Below are 15,782 nucleotides of genomic sequence, written 5' to 3'. Positions count from 1 at the left end.
TAAGGTATATGCAAGAAGGTGATCATAGCATGGCTTTATTACAGGAAAATTGGGCCTGCCCAATCTGGTGGCTTTTTATGATGGAATGACTGCAACGCTCTTTAAGGTCATCATATAGAGAAATGTCAGGTACCTGGACTTTTGTAAAATCTTCAGGATGGTCCTATACAACATCCTTATCTCTCTAGACTGGAGTCACATGGATTTGACAAATGGGCTCTCCAATGAATAGAGAATTGGCTGAATAGATGCAGCCAGAGAGCTGGGGACAATGGCTCTATGTCCAGGTGGAGGAAGGTGATGAATGGTGTACCTCAGGGCTCTGTCCTGGGATGTATTGCAGATATTGCTCCTCAATATCTTCATCAGTGACACAGACAGTGGGATCAAGTGCACCCTCAGAAAGTTTGTAGATGGCACCAAACTGAGTGATGAGGTTGGCACAATAGAAGAATGGGATGCCATCCAGAGGGATCTGGACAAGCCTGAGAAGTGGGCCCTCACTTTATGAACCTCATTCATAAAGCTGAGCAAGTCCTAGTGCAAGGTTCTGCATCTGAGTCAGGGAAATCCCAGACATGAGCACAGACTGGGAGTTAATTGACAGCAACCCTGACAAGAAGGACTTGGGGGTTCTCACGGATCAAAAAGCTGGACATGAGCTGACAATGTGGACTCACATTCCAGAAAGCCAACTGTATCCTGAGCTGCTTCAAAAGAGGTCAAGGAAGGTGATTCTCCCTCTCTACTTTGCTCTCATGTGATACCACTTGGAGTTCTGATCTGGGGTCCTCAGTCTGAGTAAGACAGGGACCTGTTAAAACGAGTCCAGAGGAGGTCCAAGAACATGGTCAGAGGGATGGAGCACCTCTCCTATAAGGAAAGGCTGAGAGAGTTTGGGGTGTTCAGCCTGCAGAAGAGAAAGTTCTGGTGAGACCTCCTTGCGGTCTTTAATTAAAGGGGTCCTATAAAAAATTAGAGAAGTGTTTACACAGGCATGCAGGCATAAAACAAGGGGAAGGGTTTTAAACTAGAAGAGGACAGATTTAGATTAGATGTTAGAGAGAAATTCTTTACTCAGAGTGTAATGAGGAACTGGAACAGGTCATCCAGAGTTGTGGATCCCCACATCCCTGTAACTGTTCCAGGCCAGGCTGGATGGGGCTTTGAGCAACCTGGTCTAGTGCAAGGTGTCACTACCCTTGATAGGGAGGCTGGAATTAAATGATCTTTCTTTGAAATTGAAGGTCCTTTCCATTTAAATGCAAAGCAGTCTATGATTCCATTATTCCATTATACCTACAATTAAAGATATTATAAACAGGGATTTTCTTTGTTCCTGAATGCATTAATTAATGGGTTTTCTAGCAATTCATTATTCATTTTTCTTTTTTAAATGTCCCTGTTCTTTTTTCTTTCTCTGGCTTATTTTAATTTTTTTTTCCTTATTCACACAACATAAAACTGTTCCACAAAATGGTTGCACAGATTTTTGGCATTTAGGTGGAACAAATATAAAGTGATTGCAGTTTATTTGTTCAGCTCATCTCCATTAATAAGTTCTTTGGTCTTCTGGGGCTTTTTGTATTCTCAATCAGTAATAATACCTACTGCCTAATACATGCAGCAAACTTCCAGTTAAATGGTTGCATATTGTTAATCATATCTCCACAGGTATCCTTGGTCAGCACACACCCAGCAGTGTGTCTGAGTGGATGTCCTGCCACCAGTGGCTTCAAGTTGATGCCTACCATGCACATGAACCAAAACACAGAAATTAACCCAAAGGATTGTGGAGGGGCAGCAGTCCAGTTCAGCTTGAACTTTGCTCTCCACTATAAACGACTCCAACTTCCACCCAAAATCTTCAAATATCCTCTGTGTTTCAAAGTTTCATGTTTGTCCATTTGGACATGTCTTACACAGATGAGCAGAATTACCTATCAGATTCCAAAGAATACTGAAAAATCCCAAAAAAAGCAGTGATTTTCTTGCCTTTTTCTCTTGCGAAGACAGACTTTCTCACTTGATGGAGCATTTTGAAGAAAGATTAATACTTTTCCCTTCCTGCTTATGTTACTGAATCTAGCACTGGGTTCACTGTGTAGACTGGAAATTCTCAAGAGGGAGAACTGTTCAACTCTGCCTAGTAACACCTGTAAATCTCTGGACAAATGAGTCAATTGAATGTTTCAAGAGTTCAAAGCTATTTCAAGACAGATTTGGCAACCAATTGTAACAGAAGTAGCAGGGTCATTCTAAAGATCTTGAGGAGGACTTCTAGTGATATCACTTGTCTGGTAAAAGAAATAAAAGTCTGTCATCAAAAGGAAGAATTTTATGGACATTAGTTCTAGACATTTTTGTATTCCAGTTATACTCAGAAATCTGTTGGTAACATGCATTTACAGATCGTCTGACAGAACACCACAACTCAGAAATCTTACTCTTCCATTTACTCTAGTGATACTGCACAGACTTTTAGAGATAATTTTAAATAAGAGCATGTCCAGCACTATTCAGAAGAGATGAGCTAATCTGTGTTTGCTGAAATGATCACACAATGGAACAGCTCCATTGTTTGAAGGCCATCAGAACAGACTGCCTCAAGCTCTGCCCCTTTATGTATTATTCACCATCTTAAACACCTTGTATGCAATGCTCAGGAACAGGAAGACATGTCAGCTGTCCTTCCAATTTACTTTTATAGTTCTTATGCCTAGATGAAATAGCACAAAGGACACTCTCAGAGTATTATTTTGATTGTGTTTACACAACAGCTCAGCAGGACACAACTGGTGACTTTTTGGGATTAAACACATACATGGGAAGCAGCAGACTACAATGGATTCTTGCTAACATGTGTTTGGGGAAAACCACCAGAGCACTTAAGTCCACTATAAATGCCACCCCACTGGGCATTCATAAAGGGAAATTAAAATTTGAGTACCAAAATTCTTTTTGGAGTTGGAAATGCAGAGGGTTAGATTAATCTAACAGCCAAACTACTTTTTCCTCTCAAACTTTCTAAATTTACATGTGCACAGATAGCATGCAGAAACTTGTGACCTAAAGGTGAATATTTTGCAATGTGGTGATTGTCTAAGACAGTAGTGGGACATGATGATCTTAAAGGTCTTTTCCAACCTAAACAACTCTATGATTCTGTGAATGCTTTCAGGCAAATTTATCACTGAACTTCTCTGGAGAGCACTTAAAACAATCATCAGTTTTAGGAAGAAGTATTTGCATTCACTGTGTTCTAAACCAGATGCTGATTACCCAGAAATTATCAGACAGCAGTATGTGAGATGGGAACATACATAAACACAAATTCCAAGTAAAATTGGAAGCTGTGAGAATGACTTTTACCCTAGTGAACTTTATGAAAAGGAAGCAGTGCATTTTCCAAGTGTTCAAGATTCAGTTTTTACCGGCAGTGGATGAAGTCAGGAACAGGATTATGCTGGCTAAAGGATGCTGCATCTAGGTTCATGCAAATTTCCACATTGTCTCCAGCCATGATTCGTACTGCAGCTTTATTCTCATCCTCAAATGTCTGCCTTTGCAAGGATGCACACAGAAGCAGCATGAAGTCATCTAGGAGAAAGTAGTGATTGCAAGGAAAATTTCAGTCATCAACATAGGTGTAAGGAGAGTCGTGATATATTATAATGTAGTTACCAGACTCTTTTCCCTCACTTTGAACCTCCAAGACTGAGTGGTTTTCAATACATTTAACTCTGAACTGGAATTTATTAATGTTTTTAGGTTTGTTACCTGTCATTGTCTAAGACTTTTATGGAGAAATAAATGAGAAAAGAAGAAATATTCATACATTTTGATATCTAATTATTTAAAAAGAGATACAGGAAAAGCAGATGCAAAAAATTCATAGTTCTGTGGAGTTTTTTACTGCATTCAAAGCCATGCTTAGTATTTAATTGCCCAAAAATTTTGTCATCTTGCTACTGAAGTGTAAATAAAAGTCTGGGTTCAAATTCCACTGTACAGATGATTTAAGCAAAGAACATATAAGAACCTCATAACTATGTGCTAAAATACTTACACACAAGGAAGACAGGGTTTGGTCTCACAATGAAGTCTGGAAAGTATAACCACTTTATGATGTTGGAGTTGAAGTTGGCATTGCCACTTCTCCATGGATAGTCTGTGTGGCAGAACCATGCAAAAATTCAATCAATACTTCATAACAATTACTTAATCTTTTTCTTCAGAGTACTTACAAATTTTCCAATAAAAGCAAGTAGCAGCAATTTTATATAAAGGGCATCCTTACCTTTACAAGGAGCAGGTGGGATGCCAATGCAAAGGAAGTACTGGAATGTAATGATGCATGCTAGGAAACAGCAATATTTTGGCCAGATCTCTGCAATAGCTTTTCTCCTACGTCGATACAATACAGCAATCAGCCAGAAGGCATGAATCATTGCATAAAAATCCATCCTTTGACCAATTACATTCACTGATAGGAGAAAACAGGTCTGAAAATGAAGTAAAGAGACACAAACAACTTTTACAACCTCATGGCTAGTTAATACAGCAGTAATAAATTATTGTGGATCCTGACAGAATGCTTGGACGTGGCTGCATCAGATGGAAGGAACCCTGTACAGACCAACATGCTCCAACAGCAACTTCCACCACTCTACCCAAACACTCAAATGTTTTTTATACTCTTCTATCTAGAGCAAGCTTCCATTATGTGACATCTAAAGATACAAGAAGAAAAGAACCTTGTCACAATAGCTGGTATGTGAAATGTTTAATTGCTGCCAAGCAAAGGATCTATTACAGCCACATATTTTGATAGGACGTACAGATACGGAAAAGAGGAGGAGCTATTAAGATTGGTAACAACTAAAATGCATCCTCCTGTAGGAAACAGACAATTCATTTAGATAATACAGCTTCTATTGGTGATAGACAAATCCATTCAGTTGCTGCAAGACATCTTTAGTTTTCCATTATTCTAAAGGCTCTGCATTCCAGCATTTCTGTTTTCTGGTCTCACTGAAAGCAGTCCCTTCACTCAGTTCCATGAAACATGTTTTGAAACTCTGTGGAAACTTCATTTATTCAGTGCACTAGGCTATTTTGGTTTTCTCTCTCCCCAGATTAAAATGAGCTTGAAATTATTTCCCAAAGGAAATAACTTGATAGGCTTTTAAAATTTTCATTCATTCTTAATCCTGAGATGGCTGTGAACAGTTTACTCCCTTGATAAAAGTGGTGGCAGTATTTAACAGATAGGTCAAGAGCATCATTATGATCAAATTTAGGATGCATTACTCTGGGAGTTGACTTCTTCAGATTGGCATAGAAAATTGTGAAAAATCACTATTTATGGAAAGATCTTTTGAAAGTACATTTCATGTGCACATGAACAAACAGACAAGGTAAAGGAACAGAGATGACTAATATGAATGATGACTAATAAGCCTCAAGATGTCAAACACAGCCCAAGCTACTATTCAAAAATAACACATTCAAAAGGTTTGGTATGAAAATCTAAAGAAAAATAATACATATTTACCTCCAAACCAAACTTGTAGAAGAAGTAGTTTATGAAATACTTGACACAATTTACAAGTCCATCATCCAGATGTGCTCTTGTAATATCATGGAAAATGGTTTTAGTCACAGGTGTGGTGAGGTTGTTTCGACATCTGTAGTATTCTTGGTGACGGTAGATTGTAACTTCAAAAGCCAGAATAGCCAGCATCAGTAAGTTATTCTATGGGAGACATAATCAGGAGAATATTAAATAAAATTAAAACCACAAGAAGCTATATAGTTTTCTGATAAGCATAAACCCATTATTACTAAAATTGATGTTATCACTGAGGACTTCTGCTCTCCAGAATGCACTGGAATGCACCCATTCCCAACTACTATGATTGAAACAAATTAAGGTGCACATCAATTCTTGGATTTGATAAATCATACAGACATCCAGAGGACATATATATAAAGACATTTATTAAAAATACTATAATAAAAACTAGTTGTGGAAATGAAGGGAAGGAAAAAGGCATTGACCCATCCATGTGCCCTGTCATATTTCATAGCTTCTCTTAAGGTATCATGTCTTGTTTTGAAGGAGAGGGAAGGTACAAACGTACGCAAAAGTAATCTGAAGAGGTTTAGCTGTCAAGTACTAACTTTCCTAAACAAGGATGTTGGGTAGAGCAAATTTAACCTGGGCACTCTCTCACATGAACTGTCAGGCTTCTCTCAGGTCCTTCTGTCCCAAAGCCAGATTGAAAAGTATGCAGTCAAGGGTGGCTACAAATGGATTTTTAATTTATTTCAGGAGGGAGATCTGCCCTATGCTCAATAGAAGAGAGTTACTAATTCCAAAGGCTGTTTAAAAAGACCAGCTCAGAGAAAGTGCCTCAAGGAAGTCATAACTGAAGCAGAAGTGGCAAACTCTAGATCTCTGTTCTGTGAGAAATATTTTGGACAAGAGTCTCCTGAAACAGGTGCCACTGGGATTTGTATATTTTCTGACAACCTTAAATTGTGTATATAGAATGTTGAATATTCTTTAAATTAATAAGAGATATGGTTTACCCCAGGACTTGGCACATTTTCACTGTAAGTAAAGTTTTTTAATCAAAACAGGAATAATAAAACATTGCTCACAGGCATCAACCAAAACCAAGAAGAAAAACAATAGACGTCCATTTACTAGTGTTTGAATGAATGATTCTCTTAACTCATTATATTTTCTAAACTGTGGCTAAGGAATAAGCACTTAGAAAAATTAACTTCTAGCACACACTGTCATTCAGGGCAATAACTCTAATTAGACCCATCAGTCCTTTGGTACCTGAAAGCCATGTACCTCTTAATTACTAAGAGTTCTTAAATATCACATTTCTTAAGAGTTTTTGACAGATGGTAGAATCCAAAAGTGATAATTCTACATGAAAGAATAACTTAATTGGTACTGAATTTCTTCTGGAAATGCTCTGTGCAACAGATGTGGTTTTCTGTTGCCTCTTTCTCTCTGTACTTGCCTATTATGAATGGTTTGCATCACTTTTTTTTTTTTTTTTTGGTGTGTGTGACAGATCATTGATTTCAAAGACAAAGCTACTTTCATCACAAATAAGAAAATATCTGAATACAGATAACAAAGAAGTTACCCTTAAGTACACAAGAAGGGGATAAGACTTTCTCAATCCAACCCATTCTGCAGGATCAACTGGCCCACTGTAGAGCACTGAAGTTTTCAATTCTTCTAAATCGACCTTAGTTTCATTCTCTCCTGGCTAAAAAGAAAAGGCAACAGTTATAAAACATGACTTTAAGGCTGCTTGGGAAAGGTTTGATAATCAACAAGAATATATCAGGTGAACTGCTGTTTTTGTACTTGATATGCTTCCTTTTGCTCTCCTTCACTGAAGAAGACAGCAGTCCAAACTTTTTTAATATGCATTTGTACTCACCAATGTACAGTTACTGGAAAAAGTCTTGGGATCAATAGATGTGAGCTGGTATAACATTTTGCAGACAATAATCACACATGTCCAAACAGTGCAGATACTTGATGCCAGTGGGCGAAACTGAGCATATGGCAAAGCAAGAGCCCAGGCAATTAAAAACACAAAGTTAAACAGAGACACCTGAAAACACAAAAACAGTACAGAAATTACATGGAGCAACAAAAGAACTGAGAAAGTTTGACCTTTTCCACAGCAGGTAAAAAAAAAGGAATCACTCAAAAGAAAGGGACATGCAGGAAAATACTGAAAAAAATTAAATTTACAACAATACCCACAATAACACAGACACAAAGTAGTAAGTGAAGAAGGAAAAACTTTACAGTTGACTTAGAAATGTACCACCTACATAATATTAATACTATTAGATCCACAAAATTCCATATCTTCCTTATCAACAGATGGGAAATAAAAAAGGACCACATGCAGCTTCTGCTGCTTTAGTACACATGAAACAAAGAAGAGATGGCACAGCTGTGCAACTGACCTTCATACTCTTGACTTCTCCCACAAAAAAAAAAAAAGTGAGAAAGAGGATACTTTTTTGGTTTTTAGTAAATCTTGTCTTACTACCCAGTTCAAGAAATGGCTGCCACAGAAAACTCACATTGCACCAAAAGCACAGCTAAAAGTGTTGCTCCCTTTTTCTTCAGGCATTGTTCCACATAAGCACCAGACCAAGCTTAAGTAATTTTCCTTCATGCACCTTCCCAGTCCTTTTCTACACCTTCCATCCTTGGATGGCACCCATAGACAGTTTGAGCAGGAGTGAGGTTATTTATCTTAAATCCAAAGAATTGGACTATTAAAATTTTAGTATCTGGAGAAAAGGTGGGAGCTGAGATTCTTAAAACAGCGAGAATATGGAAGATGTCAAGGCAGGTTCCAAGCAGGTGAACAAACCTGGATCCCATAATTTCAGTGAGGTCTGACAGGAGGAAGCCCTCTCCCTGCACCTGGGTGTGTAACCACATGGCAGATGCTGACAGGCCTCCACAATGTGTTAGAGCTTGACAAGGGGTGTTTACTTGCCTCTTTCACTGTGACCCAGATGATGTAAGAGGAAACTATTTTGATGATGTGCAGCTCCAACAGCCACCACACAAAGACTTGCATCTTGTGAAAATACTCCAGGAATTTCAAAAACAGCACTGTAAGACGGTCAATCACCAGATGCCACTTGTTCCTTAAGTCTGCAGGGATGTTCAAGCAGAATCATTGTAAGGACAAAAACAGAAAGTCTCTGTGAAATAGAATTCTCCACCAGACAGCACCAAGCTTTCTGCTTCTAAGCCTTAGAGTAACACAAGATGAAGGACAAAGGTGCAGCTCAGTGGCTAACTAACTAAATATGGGGTTGAAGCCCACTTAGCTGGGGTGCTTTCCCCTCTGACCCACATTCCCTGGAAGGATTCTGCATTTCAAAAGCAGCAGTGGTGGCCTCCCTTGCCAATTTTGCTTTTATTCCTCTCATCAGAACTCTTTTTGGACTCTTGTCCTCCAGTATTTTTGGACCCAAACTTAGAGATCTCACTCAGGAACTGATTCCAGCCCTGGTCCTTTTCCAGCTCAGAAAAATAAAAATGTTTTTGATGCTTGGAAGCTATGGACCAGCCTGTTTTCAGAAAGCACAGACTACTACTACTACTGCTACTCTGAAAGCATTTCAGCCAGATTGGAAGAAATCCATGTACACTAGGGTTTGGATTCCTGTAACAAGGGTTTGGACAATTGTACTGCAGACATCTTCAGAGGTCAGAGTTATCTAAATTGCCTTGAAAACAGCACAGCCTCTTAGACTGTGACCTGTGCCTTCACAGGAAATCTGAATCGAGAAAGGCAAACTGCAGCCCAGTCAAATATTTGCCTCACTTGAAAAAGCTTTATCAAGTGGAGAAGATGAAACTGGGTGAAAACATCCCTTCACAGGGGTGTTTGGCTAAAAAGGTCATCCTCCCAGTAGTACTAGTGAGCAAGCTTGTGCTGTGTTACACATGAGTGTACATGACAATACATCTGCTGAACAGTGCTCTGTAAGTGACAACTTGGTTTGTGGGATGGCTGTAAAACTGTTTCATCTGGCTGGTACATATTAGTGTAGAGTCTGCACACTGTATTCATGGTTTCAGAAGCATTTTGGAGATTAGGAGGGATTTTGCATGCTGTGAGAACATTTTTCTATCAGAGATGGAAACATTTGCAAGGAATACCAAAGCACATCACTGTCAAAGCTTGTAAAAATGAAAAGGAGTTATCACCTTCTTTATAAAATTATTTCAAATGATCACTTTATTTTATATGCAAAGTACACCAAGATGGTTACTCCATGCATATTTGTGTGAAGAACACATGCACATTTGTGTGAAAAAGCAGACTTCTGGAACACTTGTCAAATAAATTCCATTTTTTTCTCTTTTCCTTTTTTCTCCAAACAGAACTTAGAAAATCCTAATAAAAATGCTGAGCGATGTGACTTCTGTAAGCACATAATTAAACTTGAGAAATTAATTAAGCTACAGAACTCTAATCCTACATGTGTTTTTATAAGCACAATGAGAGTATTTAAGAGAAGTCTTTACAGAATTAGATGTTCTCACTCCTTCTTTCATTGCATTTGTTTTCATTTGCAGTGTTCCATCATGCAAGATGTATCCAGACAGTGCCAGTTAAGTGCAGAAGGCAGATAAGGTGCTCTGTCTAGCATGGTCAAGCAATACACACACTAAAATAAAATAAAGTAACGGGAAGTAAAATAAAATAAAATAAAATAAAAATAAAATAAAATAAAATAAAATAAAATAAAATAAAATAAAATAAAATAAAATAAAATAAAATAGTCCTTTCCAACCTAAATGATTCCCTGATTCCCTAGGGCTGCTAAGCCTGATGTGCTGATATTTTGCCTTGACAAAGATCTTCTCCCTATTTAAGTCCTGTGAATATTGGCACGAGTAACTAAATTTGTAGTAAGGCCCTTTCCAAAGAATACACCTTCTTTGGGTGTTAAATGCTCTTTCCTAGTTTCACTTTTGGCTCGTATTACAAACTGAGTTATGATAATAATTCATTTTAAAAGTTCATATTAGAAATATCAAGGATGACAGTATAAGCCATACCCATGTCTGCCCTTAAGCTTTTTTATGATCATCTGGCATCAATTACAAATTCCATATTCAGAAGTGAAAAATATGCCACTAATGTGTTCATAAATAATGAAGCAAAGCCACTGGGACTTCTGGGGAGGGGTGCCTTGAAAGCATGCAGTATCAGATATTAAATATGTATGTGCATTATTTTCTTTGTTTTAAGGAGATTTCACTCTAAAGAAGTACTTAGTATTTGGGGTAGCTTTCAAATAATCTGCTCAATATGACCTAGAAAAAAATGGGCACTAGGTTTCTGTTGGTATCTTCCTCTCAGTATCCTACAGTACAATTTTTCCCAAGAAGACCCTGTAGCCTGTTGAATAATTGACAAGTAGACATCTGCTCAGTTCAGGCTCTTTGACACAGGCTGTATGTGAAGCTAGAAGGAAAACTGGTGATTGAAGTTAACAGGGATGACCAATAACAAACCACCTGTTGGCACTATTAATTAGGACTGAGGAAGGAAAAATCTGCATTCTGAAGAGCTTACCTGTAGTTTCTTCTTCCTCTGATTCATTGTCTTCATCGTCATCATCATCATCATCTTCTTCCTTATCCTCATCTTCCTTCTCCTCTTCTTTTCCTTTTTTGACCCTCCCTTTCCCTCCCTCCCCCTCTGGCTCTTCCATTCTTTTCTCACCAGCCTCTTCCAGCATTTTATCCTCTTCCTTTTCTCTGCTGGCTGTTAAATTCATCATAGTTATGTCAGGCAGACTTCCATCTTGGTGCACCAGTCTGTTGGTAAACAGTAGCATATCAGCAAACTGAGGAGTAATGACATTGAAGTATTTTTCTTTTTCAAATTGTATAATTAGAAAAAAATAAACTGTTCATGGAAAATGCCTTAGGAGTAGAAAAGTTAATGTTTCTGGTACTCTCTCCAAATACACACTGAAAATCAAGTCTTTGGAATGTATTAGTAACTACTTTTCACTCAGATACTAATGGTTAGTTAGTAATGAGTGGTATTGACACTTAAACTTGACATTTTCCCCACTGGAGAAAATGGTCAGAGTTTAAGATGTAGAAGCATGAAATGACATTATTTAATAGGAAACATTTCATGACTTCACAGGGGACTTACTCATTTTGGTGGTTTGGTATTTTTTTCTTGAGGCTGCTCAAAGTAATTGGAACAGAAAGAAAAAGGGAGATGAGAACAGAGGGGTTACAGAAGAAGGTCATTGACAAATACGTCATGCTACATCACAAGTCAAAAAGCATTCTCCTACTCCACCTGCAGAAGCCTTCTGATGCCAAGAGCATGCCATCATGACATTCACAGGGTGCTTCTATAAAGAAACATGGATTTGCAGCACAGATGGAAAGGGGGCAACCTATTTACACCACTGCTAAATGTGGTCAATGCTGTACCATGCTCTGAGAATGCAGCTGAATCATCACAAGTATCTGACCTATCACTGTAAGTGCATTTACACCTTCCTCCAATTAAAAGATGCATCTGAAGAGCCAAGGAATTTGCAACCAGCTATAGGTTTGGGAACAAACAAAAGCAAGAATTCCATGACTACACCTTCTGAAGGTGTCTTTGACAGTGCCATTCATTCTCTCTCTCTTTGTCACATCTCACAGATAATTTTTCTTTAATTTGTAATTGTCTTCATCTAAATCTATCAGTAAGTTTCACACTACCTAGACTGTGATATGACTGATTTAACAGAGAAACAATATTTCTCTAGTTCCATGGTGCCTTTTTTTTTCTGAGATTATTCAGTATATATATTTTCTTTACTAGAAAAAAAAAAAATATTTTCTTGTGGTTTTCTTTTTTTCTCCCAGAGCTGTGCTGTTGGGACTCGCCTCCCATAGTTGCAGAAAACTCAATTTCCCTCTGAATATGACTTCTTGCAATGAAGTCTACCTTTGGCAAGTGTATGATGAAGTCATTATATGTTTGGCTATGCTATTGAAATTACTACACTCAGCACACTTTCAAGCACCTGAAGGGCTGTTCTAATATGCTATAGTACCATCTCAGGGATTTATTTTTCTTGATGTGAAATTCTGGCCTATAACCATTTAGACAGGAAGTTCTGCCAGTTTTAGGATTTTTACAGTTCGAGAAACTAAAAATCTATATTTTGTTCCTGATAATTACAAATTAAGAGAATAGGCTAGGCAGTTAATGAGAAATTCAAACAAGCAGAATTATTATTCAATAATTTCCGAGTTGCAGGTTCTTCAAGATTGAAACTTTGTTGTCTTGAAGGAAAAACTACAGAAATCTGACTAAACAATCTTGAATTAGAAATACTATGCCAATTGTCAAAATACAGAAAAGGTGGTTTAACATTAGAAGTTTAACAAGACATTCAAACACCAAAAAATACCAAGTAATAAAGTTTATTCACATTTTAGCCACATTCATGACTAAAATTTCTCATCATGGCTTGGGCAATGAACCTGGGTGTCTAAAAACCTGAAAAAATCTTATACTCAATAATTTCTTCAGAAGCTTTGGCTACTTAAAACAGAATCATAAAATAGTTTAGGTTGGAAGGGACCTTAAAATATCCACCCCCACTGCCATGGAAAGTGATACCTCCCAGCAGACCAGGTTGCTCAGAGTCCCATCCAACCTGGCCTTGAACACTGCCAGGACCGGGGCATCCACAATGTTCCAGGACAACCCATTCTAGTATCTCACCTCTCAACAGTAAAGAATTTCTTCCCAATATCTGACTTAAATTTCCCCTCTTTCAATTTGTACCCATTACTCCTTGTCCTGTCACTACAGTTCCCAATGAAAAGTTCCTCTCCAGATTCCCTGTAGGCCTCCTTCATGAACTGGAAAGATGAGGTCTCCAAAGCAATCTCCTCCAGGCAGTTCAGCCCCAACTTTCCCAGCCTGTCTTCGTGAGGGAGGTGCTTCACTCCTCTTATCAACTTTGTGCCTCTACTCTGGATTTGCTCCAGCAGTTCCAGGCCTTCATATGTTGGAGCCCCAGAGCTGGGTGCAGCACTCCAGGTGAGGTCTCACCAGAGCAGAGGGGCACAATCGCCTCCTTTGACCTGCTCAGCACGCTCCTTTGGATGCAGCCCAGGAATCCACTGGCTTTCTGGGTGTGAGTGCATGCTACCAGCTCATGGTGAGTTGTTCATCAACCATCACACCCAAGCCCTTCTCCTCAGGGTGACTCTCCATCACTTCTCTGCCCAGCCCGTAGGTGTGTCTGGGATTGCCAAGACCCAGGTGTAGGGTCACTTTGCTTTGATGAACCTCATGAGGTTTGCATGGGTCTGCCTCCTGAGTGTGTCAAGGCCCCTCTGGATGCCATCCCTTCCCTTCAGTGTGTTGGCAGCACCACACAGCCCGGTGTCCTCAGCACAGTTGCTGAGGGTGCCCTCAATCCCACTGTCCATGTCACCAACAAAAATGTTGAATGGTCTCAGCCCCAGTACTGGTCTCAAGAGACACTACTCACCACTGGTCTCATGGACAATGAGTCATTGACCAACTCTGTGTGTGGCCTTCCAGCTAGTTCTTTATCCACCAAGTGGCTCATCCATGAAAACCAAGCCTCTCCAATTTGGAGACAAGGGTATCATATGGGATAGCATAAAACACTTTGCGTAAGTCCAGGCAGACAATGTCAGTTACCCTGCCCCTTTTAATCAATGCTGAACCCTTATCATAGAAGATCACCAAATTTGTCAGGCATAATGTGCCCGTAGTAAAGCCATATTGGCTGTTACCAATCATTTCCTTCGGGACTCTTGGATAATTTTCATATCTAAGTCACAGACCAGCTAGCATATACACTAAAAGGATATTCAAATCTTTATAATAAGGTGACTAAACATCAATGTTCCCTAAAATGACATAACTAATTTATATTTACCTAAAACTCTAATAAAGTACCAATAGGAGGGTCATGTATAAAGAAGAGAGAATGAATTTTCAGTTCAGTTCAAGTATTATAGAGATTCCTGGTTACTATAAACCATCAGAACTCATTTAAAAAGCAATGCATCATGAAATGAAAGTAACCATATAATCAGACAGGTTTTGAGCATATGCAATTGCCTTGACTTTCATGAGGTATCTTCCCAAGTGACTTTTATAATGAAAAAAATCTACATTCACACTGGTGTAAGTCAAGGACTTAATGACTTACCTCCATGTAAATTGGACAGAAACACGTAACTCTATAGGATTTGGTATTAGTGGACTCATCTTTCTCTTATTCAAATAATTCCTATTCGTGTTCTGGAGATCCAGGAGGCAAATGGGGTTATAAGGATGTAATATACCTGATAAAGTCTCAGTATGAGTTTAGTTTTCAGTAAAGCTTAGTTTTATTGGCATCAGTAGGCTTTAGCATTGGATCATGTGTTTAAGAGATCCAAGGATTGATAAAAAGCCCTGCCCACTGCTTGGAAAGTTGGTCTACTTGGAATCTTTCTTCCAAAATTTCTTTATGTATTGCTAGGGTTGTTTTTCCAATTTTTTTTTCCACTATGAGATCCACTATGAGTGTTGTTGTAACTAACAACACTAAGGTATTATGATATAAAAACTTCACTAGTTTAGAATTTTTAAGACAAGATACACATATATCTTCACAGCTAGCAAGATATGACTTCATTGTTGGAAGACACATACTAGTGGAAAACTACTTCAAATAACATAAAGGCATCATGTCTGATACTAAGGAAGAGAAACAACTAAAGAATAATGCAGGCAAAAAGCCTTGAAGGTATAGCCACTACTGCTTTTAGTTGAGAGCATTTCTTATTTTCAGGTTCATTAGAATATCAATAATGAGAAATGAACCAATAGATCTAGATTTTAGCAACAAAGCAATTTCAGTGGCACTAAAATCAGGCAGTCCTTGCTGGATTCCTTGTAACTTACTAGAGCAGAAGATTAATTAATTGAATACATTATTAAGCATCTTTTATCTTTTTCCATTTATGAATTGCTTGAAACTTTCTGGCTATATGAAGTTCTCCAGCATCTTTCATGTAAAGCCTTAAGAACAGAAAGCCTTCTGCTCTGCAGAACACTAGTGACCCATCTCCCGAATATTTGATCTCCAAGATTCAAACTGAGCACACAGTGCCATACCTCCACTGGCAG

The 15,782-nt window shown here is 38.4% G+C and overlaps 1 protein-coding gene across 1 annotated transcript in view; it reads right to left on the bottom strand.

Annotated features, from left to right (window-relative positions):
- Positions 1 to 15,782, bottom strand: part of PIEZO2 (piezo type mechanosensitive ion channel component 2) — a 284,392-nt gene that overhangs the window by 61,186 nt on the left and 207,424 nt on the right. Inside the window, exons 18-25 of the mRNA XM_079302124.1 lie at positions 11,169 to 11,413; positions 8,565 to 8,725; positions 7,479 to 7,655; positions 7,176 to 7,301; positions 5,558 to 5,758; positions 4,301 to 4,505; positions 4,070 to 4,171; positions 3,435 to 3,600 (exon numbers count right to left, since the gene is read on the bottom strand). Coding sequence (XP_079158250.1) covers positions 3,435 to 3,600; positions 4,070 to 4,171; positions 4,301 to 4,505; positions 5,558 to 5,758; positions 7,176 to 7,301; positions 7,479 to 7,655; positions 8,565 to 8,725; positions 11,169 to 11,413 — 1,383 coding nt within the window. The remainder of the gene's footprint in view (positions 1 to 3,434; positions 3,601 to 4,069; positions 4,172 to 4,300; positions 4,506 to 5,557; positions 5,759 to 7,175; positions 7,302 to 7,478; positions 7,656 to 8,564; positions 8,726 to 11,168; positions 11,414 to 15,782) is intronic.

The sequence above is a fragment of the Erithacus rubecula genome (genome assembly GCF_903797595.1).
Source record: "Erithacus rubecula genome assembly, chromosome: 3".
NCBI lineage: Eukaryota > Metazoa > Chordata > Aves > Passeriformes > Muscicapidae > Erithacus > Erithacus rubecula.
The sequence above is the reverse complement of the archived record's forward strand: the minus strand, read 5'-3'. Positions and strand labels throughout refer to the sequence as shown.